Source organism: Myxocyprinus asiaticus, chromosome 29, assembly GCF_019703515.2.
Source record: "Myxocyprinus asiaticus isolate MX2 ecotype Aquarium Trade chromosome 29, UBuf_Myxa_2, whole genome shotgun sequence".
NCBI lineage: Eukaryota > Metazoa > Chordata > Actinopteri > Cypriniformes > Catostomidae > Myxocyprinus > Myxocyprinus asiaticus.
Genome location: NC_059372.1, coordinates 10,484,989 through 10,504,091, shown reverse-complemented (window position 1 = coordinate 10,504,091; position 19,103 = coordinate 10,484,989). Strand labels below are relative to the sequence as shown.

Below are 19,103 nucleotides of genomic sequence, written 5' to 3'. Positions count from 1 at the left end.
TGGCACATGGGCTATCGGTGACATGAATGGATGGGGTTTAATTGTGAGGTTAAAAAGATGGCGTTTAGTGAAGGGGGTGTTTGTAAGGTGTCAAAAACCCTGTCGGGGGTGTTTTGTTGGAACAGACAGACGGCCGCCTGAGTTGTCTGTCCAGCTGATGGTGGTCTACTAATGTGAATTAGAATGCAATTTTGCTAATTTGTGGGATTCAAAGGGATGGTTCACCCAAAAATGAAAATTCTGTCAACACTTACTCACCCTAACCCTTATGTTGTTACAAACCCATATGAATTACTTTCTTCTGTGGAACAGAAATGGAGATGTTTTGCAAAATGATAGCCTCAGTCACCATTCACTTTCATTGAATGGAAAAAAGATGCAATGGAAATGATTGGTAACTGAGGTTAAAATTCTGCCAAACATCTCTTTTGCATTATAGTTTATTTATTTAAAAACGCATCTCGAGACAGTTGCGTTCTGTTATATTTATTGCGCTACCTCTAGCTTTTCTTTAAGTGCTAGAACGCATTTGGTCTGAATGGCCCCTTTGAATTCTATTAAGCCATTCAACTGGGTTGCTCTCAAACTCATGAAACATTAATAAATCATGACAACATTTTTATTTTTGGTTGAACAATCCCTTTAAAGGTGTTAAGCCCTCTAAGTTGTTGTTTTGTTGATTTATAGGTGTTATTTTTAACAGATAGGTGGAATGATCATTAAATTTAATAAAAATAGAAATTTTCTGGAATGATCATTGCTGAATTATTTCAATTTTTCTTTCATGTGTGTGTGTGTGTTAGGAAGTGGACCGCGTGGAGCTGCTTCATACTAAGTTACAGGCTTACGCGCAGTTTGGTCTTCCCAAGGTTCCTTCTCAGCTTGCCTTCCACCAGGATTCCTGGGAGGAAGAAGAGGAGGAGCCGAACCTGACCCTCGAGGACAGCTGGAGGGAGCTCCTGGAGAATCCAGAGGTTAATAATGTTCTAATGTCACATTTACATTCACCTTTCAAATAATTCTCATATGGCTGCTTCTAAACAAACTTTGATTGTAGTATACTCAGTTTTCCCATAAAAATGTTTGTTTTCAGAGTTTAAGCAGGCGTCAGTTTCAGCAGCAAGAGGCAATATGGGAACTTATCCAAACAGAGGCTACATACATCAAGAAACTCAGGGTCATCATTGATGTAAGAAGTTTTAACCATTTTCTTTAATGGAATGTTAAGGGTTCAATGCAAGTTGAGCTCAAATAATGGCATTTGTGGCATAATGTTGATTTTCACAAAAAAAACAAACAAAAAAAATTGTCTCGTCCCACATTTATTTAAATAAAGAAAAAATTGTGGTTACAGTAAGGCGCTTACAAAGGAAGTGAATGGGGCCAATCCATAAACGTTTCAAAAGTATGGCCACAAGGCATGCACATTGTACGTGTAGTGTAATAAAATCAGAAAATTTTATTACAAGCCATATCTGTGCAGTTCTATCCAATATTACAACTTACATAAAGTTAGTTACAACACTGTGATTTTATCACACTAAAATAATGTTAAAATGTATAATGTTTGCATCTTGTAGCTATACTTTTGACATGGTGTGTATTTTAGCATTTATGGACTGGCCCCATGCACTCCCATTAAAAGTGCCTTACTGTAACTGATTTTTCTGTTCTGTTGTTTTGCTAAGGTGTAAAGACAGTTTGAAATCCAAATTCACCCTATTTTTCTCCATCTTAAAAAATAGCCTTATTGTGCATGATTTATCAGTGCATGTTATTCTCAGACAAAAATGTTTGTTTTCATAATCTTTCATCAAAATGTCAAAACTTTCTCTGTGACTGAAATGATTTTTCTGTTCTGCTGATGTAATCAAGGCCATGTGGATGAGGCCAAATATAATGTTGACCAATAATATTGCTGCCTGATTTTCACTATCCAATCAAATCAGGATGGGTAAAATCAAGCCCTGCAATAATATTTCCCATCTATTGTAGAATTTCAATTGGAAATATGTCACATTACAAAAGTTACATTCATTTTGAATGCTGTTTTTATGTTGTCTTTAAAGTGTCTCTTATTTTTGCAGCTTTTCCTGTGTGGTCTGCTGAATCTACAGGACAACAGTCTCCTGAGTGAGGTTGAGCCCGTGCGGCTCTTCAGCAACATCCATGACATTGTATGTCTGCACAGTAGGCTGTGGGTCCAGGTCATGTTTCCGGCGTTGGAGAAAGCGCGAAGCACACAGAGTCTGATCGAACCCACCGACCTGCAACAGGGTTTCAGTACGGTGAGTTATAACACAGAGCTTGTGAGCAACCCAGCTAAATGCCTTAATAGAATCCAAAGGGTCCGTTCAGACAGAACACGTTTAAGCGCTTAAAGAAAAAACTAGCGGTAGCGCAGTAAATATAACAGACTGCAAGTGTCTCGAGACGTTTTTTAAAATTCAACGTTCATTTTAACTTGACACAGTGTCTAAAAAACGTGGCGTTCCCTCATGAGACAATTAAAAAAAACAGTCAAAAACGTCCGTCTAGCACGTTTGCATAGAAATACGATCTAAAAACCACGTAAACGATCACAAAACGTGTTCGGCTCCTAAAAGTTACAAACAGCTGAAGGTTGTTCTAGCATCAAACAGGGAACGTTTTAGCGATGTTCTGAGCAAATACTCTAAACATGAAATTGTTAAGGGGGCCTGGGTAGCTCATTGGTAAAATACGCTGGCTACCACCCCTGGAGTTTGCTAGTTCACTAGTTCGAATCCCAGGGCGTGCTGAGTGACTCTCCTAAGCAACCAAATTGGCCCGGTTGCTAGGGAGGGTAGAGTCACATGGGGTAACCTCCTCGTGTCTGCTATAATGTGGTTCTTTCTCGATGGGGCGCGTGGGGAGTTGAGCGTAGATGCCGCGGTAGATGGCGCTATGTCTGTGTGGCAACGCGCTCAACAAGCCACGTGATAAGATGCGCGGGTTGACGGTCTCAGACGCGGAGGCAACTGGGATTCGTCCTCTGCCACCCGGACTGAGGCGAATCACTACGTGGCCACAAGGACTTAAAAAGCACATTGGGAATTGGGCATTCCAAATTGAGAGAAAAAGGGGAAAAATAAAAAAAATAAACATTAAATTGTTCAGAAGAAAATTGCCATCGAATTGACATTTTGTTTTAAAGGAGTTGATCATCTGCAAAAAAAAAAAAATAGTTAAAAGACTTCAGTCATGACAACTCTCAGAAAGATTTAGCATGTTAATGTGGGTATGACATATTGATAGAATATTGGTCTTGGCGAACTAGATCTGGGACGCTGCTGCTGTTACAGAGCAAGTACAGAGACTTGTTACTGCTAGAACATACATAGACATACTGAGTTAAGCATGTGAACATGCTGCTGTTGCTGCTGCATGATTAGAAAAACTTAAGACATGCTGCATCAAGCATGGATGACATGCTGCTGCACAATTAGACAAATACAATCCCCATGTTGAAGATGTAGACCAGTGGTGCTGGGGAGGAGGAGGGTTTAAGAGAAAATTTGCAGCGCGCTGCAGTGAATCCGGCTTACTTGCAAACTGAGCAAATTAAAATGCTTGGCAAGGAAAGAGTATGCAAGTTGATTGGCTACCCGATTACACATCAAAGGACCTATCAGCTTAAGCCATGTGAGCCGATTGGCTTGACATATCACATGTTAGCAAGCTGACTGGTTAACAGATAAGTCAAATTAACTTGCACCATTCAGAGTTTCATGCCTTAACTTAGTCATTTGTGGGTTTGTGCTTCTAGTTTGCATCCAGGTTCCAGCCATACATCCGGTACTGTATGGAGGAGGAGAGCTGTTTGGAATACATGCGCTCGCTGCTGAGAGACAACGAACTCTTCAAGATCTACGTCACGGTGAGCATTTCACAACCAATACAAGTAGAATGACGTTGAATCAAAGCGTTATAATGAAACAAGCTAATTAAAGTGTTGTATTCACCTTCTTAACGTATGATTTTAGAGTGTTGAAATGTTTTTCATCTTTATACAGTGGGGAGAAACAAATAAGCAGTGTAATCGTCTGAAGCTGGCGGACATGCTAGCCAAACCACACCAGAGACTCACCAAATACCCTCTGCTCTTGAAGACCATTCTCAAGAAAACTGACGACCCAACCTCCAAAGATGCACTCAGCAGCATGGTAAGACATGGACACATCTGAACTTGGGAAGTATGCAATCTATTGGGATCGTCTGACTGTGTTGTTTATCCTCAGGTGTCGTGTGTGGAGAGCTTCATTAACAGTGTGGACTCTCAGATGCGTCAGCGACAGGAGCAGCAGAAACTAGCGGCTATTTCCGCTCGAGTGGAGTCATACGAGGTTGTAGAGGGAGCCAGCGAAGAGGTGGAGAGGGTAAGAACTGTGTACAAATCAGTCTCTCCCTATCATGACCTTTGAAGAATCGTATGCCCTAAGGGGCCATTCAGACCGGACGTATCATTCTTGCGCAAAAACTCAGCACAACGAACGCAACAGAAGGCAGGTGTCTCGAGACACGTTTTTGTCAAAGTTGAAGTGCTTTCTAACTTGACGTAGCATCTAAAAAACACATAGCTCCTGGACGAAACGATAAAATGGGGAGATGTGGCGCAACTGTCAAAGATGTCCGGCATGTTTATATAGAAAAACGATTATAAAACTACTCGGATGCAAAAATGTTTTCAGTGTGAATGGCCCTAAGTGTGATAAAAATCACTAAATGCCTGTTTACGACTTAATGACGAAGTATAACATTTTTCACCCTAAAGCCATTTACACTGGGTCAGATTTTGAATTTTAGGAATTCTCAGAAAAAGATTTGCACTTTTCTGAACAGTTGGTATTAGGCATAAGATCCTTCGCGCTCACTAGTATGCAGACTCGAATAATGTCTGATCTTATCTATCCTATAAAGTAAAATGGGGTAAAATTTATAATAAATAAATGGGGGCCTGAGTAGCTCAGTAGTAAAATATGCTGGCTACCATTCCTGGAGTTCGCTAGCTCACTAGTGCGAATCCCAGGGCGTGCTGAGTGACTCCAGTCAGGTCTCCTAAGCAACCAAATTGGCCCGGTTGCTAGGGAGGGTAGAGTCACATGGGGTAACCTCCTCGTGGTCGCTATAATGTGGTTCGTTCTCGGTGGGGCGCGTGGTGAGTTGAGCGTGGTTGCCACGGTGGATGGCGTGAAGTCTCCGTGGCAACGCGCTCAACAAGCCACGTGATAAGATGCGCAGGTTTACGGTCTCGGACGTGGAGGCAACTGGGATTCGTCCTCCACCACCCAGACTGAGGCGAATCACTACACAACCACGAGGACTTAAAAGCACATTGGGAATTGGGCATTCCAAATTGGGAGAAAAAGGGGAAAAAATCCCAAAATAAAATAATAATAAATAAATAAATAATACTCTAGGCTATTAAAATCAAAAGAAAATCACAGTTTGAGATTTTAAACTCAGGCCAGGTCTACATAAATACATTTTTAATTGAAAACGCATTGATTTTGCTACATTTGCGCCTCGCATCTGCACTGAAACAGCGTTTTCCTCCACTGAAAATGCAGACTTTCGAAAATTTTCTCTCTACTATCTCTCTAGTCAAAAAATATATTTGTGTGGACGTGGCCTCAGAGATCGTAAAAGATACATCGTTTTGTTTTCAAATCTTGTCATGCATGTTTTTCATGCCAAATTTGCATGTCCTCAGGCTCTGAAAGAGTTCAGCTCTATTGACTTGATGGCGCCCATGATTGACACCTCACCAGAAGAGACCAGGCAATTGCACCTGGAGGGGGCGCTCCGCATGAAAGAGGGCAAAGACAGCAGGGTTAGTTTAAATCCCATTCAAATCTTTCACTTGGACTCCTTCAATCGTTCTGGAAGCATTTATAAAATTTGGGGAACATTGGTAAACATTGCAATTTATTATTTTATTTTTTTAAGTATTTAAATGCAAATTGTAATACGGTATGTAAATGTGTGATTGTTTAATATACTTTTGTTATATTAGTGTAAATGACCTTCTCTTATTATAGATGGAGGTGTAATTTAGTTTGTAATTTATATACAATTTGTAATACTGTAGTGTGACTGTATTTGTGTATTTCTTCATATATAGATGGATGTTTACTGTTTCCTGTTCACTGATCTGCTGCTGATCACTAAACCAGTGAAGCGTTTGGAGAAGGTGAAGGTGGTCAGACAGCCCCTCCTCCTGCATAATGTTGTGTGCAAAGAGCTTAAAGACACGGGTGAGAATTTAAGCTCAGTTTAATACCACTTCATATTTACCGTGTAACAACACAACACATTTTATAGGTAACAAATGACCAGAAATGAACAACACACTGCATCCATTCCATAATCCATATCCATTTTTTGTTCTAACAAGACATTATCGTTAACATCATCACCCGTCAAGACATTTTTACGGATGCTTGGTTTCTAGTTTTGTTTGCACTATGCCGGTGTAGCTCCACCCACAGATAAATCTCATTGGTTCAAGTTCATTCTCTTCACAGCTCTATATAAAACTGAAAGAAAATGAGAGAAAAATGAGCATAATGCCTAGTTAGAATGAGGATTCTCAATTCTTTTATTTTCATGTGATAGGCTCATTTGTTCTCATCTACCTCAATGAGTTCAAGAGTGCTGTGGCTGCCTACTCATTCCAGGCCAACAGCGCCACCCAGGGGAAAAGTTGGACTGATGCAATCTGCAATGTCCAGGTACCGTTTCCTACCAATAACTTGGATAATAAACTGAGCAAAGTGCTCTCTTGGCCATTACTAAAGAGGAAGTTTACTCCAATGAAATCTAACTGATTGGTCTATTTTGTGTGTTTGTTTTAGAATCAACTGCAGCGGCTGCGCTCAGAGGAAGCGCGTCGACAGAAGGTGTGTCTGAAGCAGAGGCTAGAAGAAAAGGAAGATCAGGAGGAAGATGAGGAGAGCTGTAAATCTACTGCCAGCTCACCACACCTTAAACACAATGATCAGAGCAATAGGTACACTAAACAATTAACATTATTGTTAAAATTTTCCCTTTTGGGCCTGATTATCTTGACTACTAGATTTTATCTTGATTACATTCTTACACCTGATAATATCTTTCGCTTTCCGTACTGAGTTGTTTCTCTACTAAATCTACATTCATTGTATTTGCTTAGGTTTTTATGAAGTGCATGATAGATGATACATTTTAATATTAAACAGACAATATTTGGCTGTTTCAAGATTAATCGCTATGTGCGTCCATCTAGCCGATGGAGCAGTGCTTGTTGCCCTTTGCGTTAGCTTCAGCCGATCAGCCACCCAGCTCTATAAAGATCCAACCTGGTCTCACAGAATCATTTTTACAAAATGGCTCGTAGCTTGTTCTACGTATCGCAGCAGTTTCCAGCTGTTTTCAACTAAACGTATATATCTAGAACAACTGCTGTGACTTTCTCACCTTTTACCTCTCATGAGTTTGCATCCGTGCTAGAGGTGCTAAAACAACATTGACTTATTTACTTTCACAAAAATTATGATTAAAAGGGTAGATTATCAGTTCATAAACACATACGTTCTGCTTGTTTCTCACACAATGCTTATGCTATCTTATGACATCTAAACATTTTTACTATAGTGCATGACTTGTAAGGAGATGCATTTTAACGGTTATATAACATAACCAGCTACATTTACAAGCTTGTTTAAGCGCAATCAAATTGCATGGTAGTTCAACTGATAGAGCGTTGCACTTGTGATGCAAAGGACTGGGCTGGGAGTCCTGAAGAACACACGAGAGTCGACATGTGAGCCGAAAGTGTCATAGAAGCAACACAAAATGACGCGGTTGCTTCAGCAATTGCGTTTTCCATGTCAAATGTGCTTTTTATGACACTATCGGTTAGGCCTAGGTTTAGGGTAGGGGGGTCAGTTTTATTTAAAACTCGATAGGGCATTAACCTTAATCTGTTTTGGGGAAAATTAAACTCGCTTTTAGCACCCCACTGTGGACATTTCACCTCAGAACTGCCACGATACATGCAAGGAACCATGTAATATAATTTGCAAACATGTCACCACAAGCAAGTATTTTCATGAGATCAGGCTGTAAATATCAACATTATCGACTTTTGAAAAACACATAATAGTCGACTTCTAGGGATATATTTTTTCAGCTATTCAGTTTACCTATATTTTGTTTCTCTAGCCAATCAGATAGCTCCACAGAGACCCTGTCGGTGATGGATATGGACGAATCTGGATCGTCTCTAGATCCCTCCATTTTGAAGGCTGACCCAGGTGGGCCTTTAGACCTTGATGCTGGTCTGTCCTCCCTCCCTGTTCAACCAGATCCCCCACACCCCCATTCTACCATCCCGCATGAGGGTACCAACTTTGAAACCCCTCCAGACAGTGAAGAGAGCTCGGACCTGGACCCACAATACTGTTCCATGTCCATGGACAGCGCCTACGGGACCCTCTCACCAGAGTCCATGGTGGAAACACAAAGCCGAACGGTCGCAACGGAAGGAGATGAATCCAAGGAGGACAAGTCTGAGACAACGGAAGATGAGGAGCTGAAAAATGTGGACGAGGAAGATGATGAGGACGATAAGAGCTCATGTGGTTCACAGAACTCAGTGGCGCACTCGTTGAAACCCAGGCGTCGCCTACCCGTCCAGTGTCATCTGCCCTTTTTGGAGAGACTCACCGTCAAGTCCCGCTCGGAGGACAACCTACTGTCCATCGAATACCATGGTAACAGTAACCACAGCATTGCCAGGGCAGCCACAGAGTGCACAGGAAGTCGTCACTTATGGGAGCAGAGGGTGAAATGTTTAGATGGTGCGCCACTCAGCAGGAGCTTGTCGGAACTCATCTCTGCGGAATCGGACGATTCTTTACCAACAGATGCAGAGACGGACGAAAGCTACAGACTCACATGCAGTTTGCCATCAGGCGTGATTTTGGACACATTGAGACGAGCCAGAATTGCACATGAGGCTGGTAGTAGCCAGATTCCCTGCAGTGCATCAGATGGGGAGCTATCGCCCCCTAGTGGCATGGAGGAAATGGGCAGCAGTAAGAGACCCCGGCAGCACAAAAAGCTCACACTGGCACAGCTCTACAGGATACGCACCACACTGGTGCTCAACTCAACGCTTACAGCCTCGTAAGTATTGTATGCTCTTTTAATTTAGTCTTGGGTTGTCATAATTTACTCGCACTCATGTCGTTTCAAACCCATATAAATTTTTCTGTATTTAGGCTGCTCTTTCCGTATGAGCACCATAAAGGCCATAACATACTCTACACAAGTACATGAATGTAGACGCTTCTAGCTACGCAAGCTCGATTTCATGCATTGCTGAGTTCCAAAATGTGACCGCAATTCATAACGCAAAGCAAGTACATGTTGCATTCTAAATGTTGCCACAAGGAGCACTATATCGGACATTAGTGTGAACTGTCTGCTTCTACTGTGAGTTTTCTCTTTCAAGTCAACTACTGGTATAGCAGAGCAACACTTTAAAGAGAATTTTGTGACGCAAGTAAGTTAAAGTCAATATATTTATAGCAACGTATCGGAATAATAACACGTACAGTTTAATGGCACAAACTACTTTTACAGGTAACTCTATCACCTCTTTTGAGTACTGAGGTTCGTTACCACCACAGTAATGTAAGAACGCATGTTATGTACTGAATGTTCAATTAAACCATGCATTGGTCAAGTACTCGCATCTGCGTACGCCTAATTGCATAAAGTATGTTTCTGGCCTAATATTAGTCTATACAACTCATGCACTATATTCCAAGTTTTTCAAAGCTATACAGTTGCTTTGTGTGAGGAACAGAGAGAAATGTACGTTGTTATTCATCTATAATCGTCCCCTCCACTGCAGCTCTCAAATCTTATTCGCACTTCCACATATTTAAACTTGCCACATTGCGATCCATGATGAAACGTGATGACCGGTTGTCTTTGGCATTATTGACATATAACTGGTAAACAAACCTTGATTCATGCTATTTGAATATACCCGAACACTGTAGATGGGAAGATTTACATCGAATAACAACTTCAATTTCGATCTATTCCTTACACAAAGCTATCATATGGCTTCAGAAGACTTGAAATACAGCCCATGGGGGAATAGGGTCTACTAATATTTTAATGGGGCTTTTTTTGCCACTTTTGGAGCTTCACAGCATACATCCCCATTAACAAAAATGACATGAGTGAATAATGGATGATAGAATTGTCTTTATTAAATTAAAAGTAAATTAGTATCTTACTTTAGTTGTCTTTCTATCTCTCCGCAGAGAAGTATAGCATCTTTCGGGCACAAACCCAGTTCCATATCGCCCTGGTGGGAATGAATTCTGTGGGACACAAACGCACTCTAACCAATGAGCTGTCTGGCTTCCCTCTCCGTTCCCACTTCAAGTCATATGAAATCCTCACTATGGAGCTTCCTCCAAAAAATTGCTGTGCAGCTTTACTGTCATTTATCTACAGGAGTGGAGGAGCGCAGGCTCGTTAACTCATTGCACTTTGTAAAACACGACTAACTTCAAAAGATGACAAAGCTTTCAGTGGAACTGTGCAGTTACCGGAGACGTACTGTGAACATTTGAGGTTGGGAATGGTCACATTTTGATGATGGACTCTTCTGATTTGCGGAAGGCAACAAGTAGAACATGAGAGTGAAATGCCACACATTGGATTACTTTAATTCCCTGTTTTTGTAAAAGTATTTCTGTTTCAAAGTATTCAACAAAGAGGATGCAAGTGGTTAATATGTTAACTGCACTACTGTATGTAAATGTGTGTTTGTAAAAGAAAGAGTGAATGTATCTGTTTTTCAGATGTGTGTATCCAGGTGTACATACATGTATGACTGAATGAATGACCTAAACTTTGTTCTGAACCAAAATACCCACTGACTTAATGTTCAGATAACTTGAGAAGCGGCTAAAGCAGATTACAAATATACTTTTGGACCCGTGTTACATTCATATTTTGTCATGCAACTGCTTACACAATCAAAGCTTATAGGATATAGATTAATTTAACCTCCTGCTGTATATCTGGTTGTGCTGGTCATGTTCAAATTATTAGTGTCAGAAAAAAAACAGTTGGAAAGTCTGAGATCAGTTTATAAAAGCGAATATCTTTAAGCAGGTGTTTAAAGGCATACTGATGCTTGGGGAAAATGCAATGATTTTTGACAGAGAAAAAGTGTTTGCTGTGATATTCAAGACACTGATTTCAGTTCAGTCTTAAGGCTTGTTACATTGAGGATTCAGGTAGAGTCGCCTGACCCCATATTGGCACTTACAAGAGCATATACAAGACACTGACTATTCTAAAGGGTTTGGTGTTTGGTTTGAGTGAAAGTTCATGATGGTTTTCTAAACGTAATAAATGTATTGGGGATTTATTTCTCTGTAACCATATGATTTTACACATACTGCTGTTATCCAAAACTGAAACTGCCTGGTGCTTTACTAAGCCAACTCCTAAACTCTGCCGGGGAAAAAAAAATGAAATAAACAAATGGTGTATTAAATGTTTACTTATGTTTTTTGTGTTCGTTATATTTATTGAGTTTGCATTGTTTTAGATATAAAATGCGGTCTATATTAGTATTATTTCACTTCACAATTGTATTTTTTTTTTTTTGTTTTGTCGTCTTAATTGGTTAATTGTTATTTGTCAATTTATTTTGAAATTTGCTAAGAACCAAAATAACATAGTTTCCCATGTGAGTGAGTGTTCATTAAATGTCTTTCAAAATAAAAGACATCTTTCAGTACGTGTTGTTTGATGTGATTTGTGTTTATTAGGGACCCTTAATTTCTTTTTAGTGTGCAGTGATTAATATCACAACAATACAAGTTAAAGGTGCAGTATTTTTTTCCAGTTAAAGCTAATGTAATTTCTGCAACGCTGGCACCACTGAATGGAATTGCAAAAATAATGTGTTCAAAACAGCTTTACGAAAACGCCCCTCATCTGCTGTTGTTCAAACAGCCAGATAGTCCCGCCCCCCGACTCACGCTATTGGTTAAGTAACGTTGCTGGGGCGGGTCTAAGCGGGTCACTCAAACTAATTTTTATAGTGCCACACAGACACAGTGTTTAAAGTTATAGAGAAAATTAATCTATGAATGGCTTACTTATAGTTGTCTCTGCACATGAAGCTGGGATAGAAGAAAGTATTTTAACACAGATAAAAAGTTCCATACTTCAGCTTTAAATTTAAAATACATTTGTATAAAAGATACAGAGGCAATATTTTAAATTATATGAATTTTGCTGCTTTATGAATGCCCTGCTCCCGTGGAATTACTCACTTTGTAGTGAGAAGTGCATAAACTCCAAGCGTGGGGGACTCCTGGTTACCTTGTTCTCCATTCATTCCTATGAGAAACATGCTAGTTTACGTTATCCTTTCTCCTATGGTAAAAACGCAGAGGTTGTTATCTCAGTATAAATGATCTCTGGTAATATCCAATAGCTTTTTTGCTATTTTTCCAACTAAAAATATGCTGAAAAGCTGTTGTTTTTTTGTTGCGAAAAGAGAACGATGTTAAAAACCGTGCACTTTAATCATACCTGACATCAGATTGTGAAAAATAGGGAGATTTATTTTAGGCATACATGGTTCGTACAGTATGTGCGAGGAATGGCAGCCGGTGGAGTTTCTGATGCCCCCCTAGGGTAAGTCGGTGCCCCATAGGAATTAGGTGCACTACGCAGACTGCGTAATATGCATATAGGGAGCGGCAGTACTGGTCAGTAATACTACATTGAAGGTTAATAATACCAAGAAATGTACTCAGATGGTCCCTTACCACATCCTTCACAGTTTTAACAATAAATGCTTTTTGAGTTATCAATAATAAAAAGTGTATATCCTTTCTTATATGCTGAGAACATTCCTGACCCATTATTTTTATTTCTTCAATTATTTATCTTCTTTATCTTACCTATATACATCTGTGTTGGTTTTATGTATTTTTAATTTTTTTTATGTTTTTTTAATTATTATTATTATTATTATTATTTACTTTATTTTTTTCCTTCACCTGTACTTGTTGGATCTGTGTAATTGTGTACATCTTATTGAACATTTATTTTAAACCTTTTGTTTTTCAATAATAATAAATAAAATATAAAATCCACAGTTTTAGGACAATGTGTGGACTTTTCAGATGGTCCCTTACCACACCCTCCACAGTTTTAGCAAGCTTCAGCACAATGTGTGGACTTTTCAGACGACCCCTTACCCACTGTATTGATTCGATACGGGACGCATCATTTCATATTTAAATACGGCCGACCCAGTATTTTTACTGTACGGATGGCAACCCTACGCTGGAGGTCTAATACATCCTCGTGAGCTTATAGTGGATGCGGAAAATCGTGAGTTTATCGGGAGAATTTGTAAGGAATATTTCGGGTTAAAAAAAGTTTAGCTGAATCGACAGCATTTGTGGTATAATATTGATTACCACAGAAATTAATTTGGACCCCCACCCACACACACACACTTAAAAAAAAAAAAAAAAAAAAAAATGGAAGTCAATGGGGCCAATCCGTAAATTTTTTAAAAATCTCTGTTTCAAAAGTAAAGCAAAAAGACATAAACAATGTGTGTTAACCCTTCTAAAATTGGCCCCATTCACTTCCATTGTTAGTGCCTCACTGTAACCTTAATTTTTACTTTTTAAAGAAAAGGACGGAAGATTTGAAATTATTTTTGTGGTAATTAGCACTATGCCACAAATGCTGTCGATTGAGCTTAATTTGTACTGAACCAGGAATATTCCTTTAATAAATTAACATGAATTCAGAAAAAGTAATTTTGTACTTTACCACCAGAGGGAGTCAGACACACACACACACACACACACACACACACACACACACACACACACACACACACACACACACACACACACACACACACACACAAGTTTTTTTCAATTTTAACAGGACTATTTAAAAGTTTTCCACTCATTTCCACTGTAGTTTGCCACATACACCCAAAAAGGGTGTGAACTATTACTTTCAGTGTGTTTACCTACTGTACTCTGTATTACTCATTTCTTTTATCGGCCTGATAAAATTTCCATCAGCCTGACAGTCATAAATTAAAAGTTACCTCCAGTAGAAAACCACTTGACATTTTTTGTGCATGGTAATCTAAACAGTGACTTCCGCTGGTCTTAATCCATTCCTGCAACCTCTAAAGTGGTTTAAAGGGTTTATAGTTCCACCCATTCACTGGAACTATAGTTTGATCTATATGTAGACCATATGTCTTTAGGCACCATATGTAGCCTAATTAAACTCAGGAATGACTTTGATTCATAATTCATTGCATACAGTAGACATACTACCACTCTGAAGTTGTTAAATTGAAATGTAAATAACAGATGATATGCTTGACTCCGTGTTTACATGTTGTAAAATACACTTACATTTACTCTAAAACTGTTTAAACGGATAGGCTTCCCAAAAATGTAAATGTATTTACTCACCCTCATGCTGTTCCAAACCTGTATGGCTTTCTTTTTCTTTTTTTTCATGGAACAGAAAATGAGATGTTAGTCTTAATCTTTTTTCCACACAGTGAAAGTAAATGGAATTTTGCCTTCTGTGTTCCACAGAAGCAAGAAAGTCATATGTATTTGGAACAACATGAGGGTGAGTAAATGATGACTACTCCTATCCCTTTAATGTCACTGAAATGAATTGTAATCATTTTTGTCTCCGTTTTTTTAATGTTGTATCTTTTCCATCTTCTCGTTTCATCTTGGAGTTTATAGATCCTTCTAAATCTGACATCTGCAGCTTGAAACTGGGTTGACAGAAACTCATTTGCCATTCGTCCATGGCATTGGTTGGCTGTCCAGGATGTGTGTGGGCCAAGGTGTATTTACAGGTGATTATATCAGCTAATCGGTGGATTACAGCATGTTGACTCCACACAAAACCCTAATCCTCACGGAAAAGGCACCGTTCTGGCCGTGGGATTTTCACCATTAATCCCATCCTAGATCTGCCGGATCCACCCCTCCTGCCCCCTAGTTCCCACATCTGGCTTTCTGGGGCTTCTCAATGTAATCCTTCATTTCAGAACTATTTTATTATGCTTCAGTGCTGATATATTGGACTTTAATGATAAAAATGCAGCTTCGAATAGCTACCCCGTTAGTATGTGTAGTGCATCTGTACACACACCATGGCAAATATCTCCATGATCGTTGCCGAGATTAGGCAATATAACCTGCATTGTGTTTTTTGTATTTTTTATTTAATAAAATTTTATGTAAAAATAAAAATGCATTTGTATGTATAGAAAATTACATTACCCAAGATTTATAAATAATGCTATAAAAGTATTGCTGATCAGATGCCCAAACAAAAACATTTGTTATAAGTAGGGACGATGTAATTGGACAGTGGCGGACTGGCCATTGGGAGAACCGAGACTTTTCCCGGTGGGCCGGCCACGAAATGGGGCTGCATGGGCTGCCACGTTATGCAGAATGCGCCACAAAACAACTCAACAACTTTTGGGCCAGTTTCTATGTAAAATCCCGGGCCGAATTTTCTTCCTAGTCCACTCCTGTAATTGGTTCTCAATGATATCTGACAAATATCCTGATGCCGACTGCGACAGTCATTGACAGATGATGATCGACAATTTTGGGAAATGACAAAACCATGGAGCTGGGAAGTTGCCAAATATGTTAAATTGTAGACCAATAGTTATCACGCACTTACGTTTTTAGATACCTATCAAAATATGACATCTTTAAAACCAGTAGTGTCCATTTTCACTGCCGACATGTTCTCTGAATAGCATGAAACACTTTCTAGTTATAACCTACTCTATATGCACATGACTTATAACAAATACACTATGGCTTAGCAACTAGATATAAACAGCACATATATTAGAAGTTTAATTATTAAGGAAATACAGCATGTTGGAAAAAGGCATAATTATGAAATGTCATGAAGGGGAAAATAATAAGTGACGAAACGTCAGTCATTGTGATGGGGGAAGTGGGGGCAGGGTTGTTGACGATGTAATTGGATATTGCAATATTTGTTTATAATCAAAAAAACTTTCAAAAATATTACTTGCATATCGCCAGAGATCATTTAGCAGAGACAGGCCACTTCTATTAAAATGAATGGGAGAAGTTAGAATGCCCAACGGTCAGTGGATGTAGAAAGGAAGTCCCGCCTTACAGGTAAAAGAGCCAATCACCTTTTAGATACAGTCATCACCTGTCAGTCAACTCGAGAACGCGTATTTGCATTAGCTATACAACATGGGAAAATTTAATTTTTTAGCATAATCTTATGTAAAGAAGCACATTTTATGATTCCAGTGTTGTCAGATTTTACTGCTGATTAGAAATATGTTCTTTGATCATAATCTTGACCAACAGTTTTTAAGATTTCTGTCTTTGCCCATTCAAGTAGATAGGAGCTGCTCTTGTGTGCTGCTTGTTTACAAAGAAAAATAGCCTCCCGAGAACATTCCAAAGATGGCTGCCAGTGGACTGACTTGCTAGAAAGACTTTGATATCGCCCAGCTCCAGTTATAAGTCATTGTTAGTTAATGCTTACTATTGCATTAAGTAATGTTAACATGTACAACCTTACTGTTTTATCAGTAACCTTACTTTTTAAATAAAATCCAAAATCTTTTATAAATCAGTAAAAATCATGAAAATTCATCTTGAAAATTATTTTGACAAAATGAAAGGTTGATATTATCTGTCCAACTGAATATATAATATTATAAAAATATATTTCTATATTTTAGATATGTGCCACCAAGTCCAACACAAACAATATTTTATGCAAACACTAGAAGCAATGAGTCCAGCGAGGGTTAAAGCTTCTCCTTGTGACAGATGTCATAAAGCATCCTGTAAAAATTGTCTGATTAACACAAAAGGGCACTTTGGCAAATCCAGATTACGAGAGCACTTTCCTTTATTAAACGCCGCCAGTCCCAGTCCTCTATGCAGCTCTGGGATTAAAATCAGGTAGACACCATTGTCTGTCAAAACAATCCAGTCTGTAAGCCCTTGGCTGTTACACTGGCCATGATGTTGGGGGGACGTGGGCAGTGGCACTGTATGCTACTGTGTTAGTGTGAACATGATTCTCGGAGTTCTCTTTAATCAACATCATCCTCTTTAGAGGCCTAGGTGATTGGATTTAGGCAGTGTTTGTACAAGGGAGAAAAAATGGAAACAGAGAGCCGAGGCGTGCTTACTAGGTTTTCTGTTGTGAAAAGGCCCCGTAACAAGCAATGGCCATATGGAAAGGCTCACCATGAGAACAGCCCAGTACATGTCACATGGCACCATTAGACTCTGACTGACCTTTGCATTGTCACAAAAGCTGCCAAGCAACATCTGGCATTATTAGGCACAATGGAATATTATCAGGTTAACAATCTTACACACAGATCCAGGGAGAGTACATGGAAAGTCTGATTTGATATTTCTCCATCCATGAGAAGTTTTATGTAGATATGTAAAAGTAAGCTACTGTAGATATTTTAATTTCTCTGTGCAAAACTTGGAGCCATGATGCAAAGGGTGCAAGCACAGGGACCTGCTGCTTACACATCTGCAGCATGGGGCCTCAAATTAAATGGCAAAAAGAGTTTTGGTGCCCAGTCGGCAAGTTTCCTTCTTGGAATGAACTATTGCACTGTCGCTTTTGGTACTCCAAGACACAGGCTCTGCTGGGCTTGGACGGCCTAGCTCACAAATGGCCAGCGAAACGCAAATATGCTTTCAGTCCTGCACACTTGCTACACCAAGTTTTGAGCAAGGTTCAGGAAGACAGGAAAATTGTGTTGTTGGTTGCAGTGGCCCAACAGCATTTGATTCTCGGAGCTGGTAGAGCTGTGGAGACTTCATGTCTGGGCCCTGAATGGGCTCGTCTGGCACAATTGGGTTGTCGCAGCCATTGTTCGACACCATACTACAGGCCAGGGCCCCCTCAGCGAGGCATCTGTATGCCTTAAAAAGCGCCGTTTTGCTGACTGGTGTTCCTCCTGTGGTGAGGACCCTGCGCGTTGCCCTGTGCAGACATTACTCTACTTCTTGCAGGAGCGCTTGGATGCAGGACTTACTCCATCCACACTTAAAGCATACTTTGCTGCCATAGCAACCAGCCATGACCCCTTTCAGTCAGTAAATTTTTGTATGGTGCAAGATGGCCATCTTGCCCAGCTGCCATCCCATTCTGGGACACATATTAAATATACTCACTGGTTCCCTGTTTGAGCAATTAGAGGCGTTAAGTTTACGCATACTCTCTTTAAAGACTGTACTGCTACTTGCTTTGGCATCAGTCAAACGTGTTGGGAATCTTCAGGCCCGAGAGATGTGCTCTTCTCCCTTCAGTCTAAAAATTCTTATGATGTGGCCTTGTGCCCTGGCTTTTATGCATGAGATACGTGTGCATCAGGGCGGAGTAACAAGCACACATCCCCGCTCACTTTTCCAGCCAACTGGTATTTTTCCCATTGATTTCTTCCATAAAAGAAGATTATTCCCTTTTCAGAAAATCTTCCATAAAAGAAGATTGACCAAAGCAACCTCCTCCGAGGTGTATCACAACATTACAAACCTTGTTTTGAGGCAAAAAAAAAAAAAAAGTATTTGAAAATCAGACCAAAAAAAACCCCAAACAAAACAAAGGTACAAGACTGTGTTCTTACTGTCTTTTATGAGTGCACAAACTACAATCCCATGAAGCAAAAAAGTATTTGAAAATCAGACAAAAAGACAAAGGTGCAAGACTGTGTACTTACGGTCTTTCACGAGGGCACAAACTACAGTCACATGAAGCAATGCGAAGGTTGTAATTAAACAAAAATGATGGGAATATATTAAAGCTATGGGTAGGCTGTTTATTATAAGTATAGAAACAATAGATTTTATGTTTATTGCAAAATATTCCAATATGTACAAATATAAAAGTAGTTTAAGTTTGAAGAAAGAGCTTGGTTGCATCATTCACAG

At 39.5% G+C, this 19,103-nt stretch overlaps 1 protein-coding gene across 5 annotated transcripts in view; it reads left to right on the top strand.

The window, feature by feature from the left end:
- The window catches only part of plekhg5b (pleckstrin homology domain containing, family G (with RhoGef domain) member 5b), a 91,263-nt gene extending 79,424 nt beyond the window's left edge, over positions 1–11,839 (top strand). For 3 of the 5 annotated variants that reach the window (XM_051661851.1, XM_051661853.1, XM_051661855.1), the window contains 12 exons: positions 804–974; positions 1,094–1,189; positions 2,088–2,288; positions 3,788–3,898; positions 4,035–4,184; positions 4,260–4,397; positions 5,732–5,851; positions 6,143–6,275; positions 6,637–6,752; positions 6,876–7,030; positions 8,224–9,189; positions 10,344–11,839. In XM_051661851.1, the coding sequence (XP_051517811.1) occupies positions 804–974; positions 1,094–1,189; positions 2,088–2,288; positions 3,788–3,898; positions 4,035–4,184; positions 4,260–4,397; positions 5,732–5,851; positions 6,143–6,275; positions 6,637–6,752; positions 6,876–7,030; positions 8,224–9,189; positions 10,344–10,353 (2,367 nt within the window). In that variant the 3' untranslated portion in view covers positions 10,354–11,839. Of the gene's footprint in view, positions 1–803; positions 975–1,093; positions 1,190–2,087; positions 2,289–3,787; positions 3,899–4,034; positions 4,185–4,259; positions 4,398–5,731; positions 5,852–6,142; positions 6,276–6,636; positions 6,753–6,875; positions 7,031–8,223; positions 9,194–10,343 lie in introns of those variants that run through there. The other 2 variants (XM_051661852.1, XM_051661850.1) reach the window with 1 other exon arrangement.
- Positions 11,840–19,103: the final 7,264 nt, after the last annotated feature.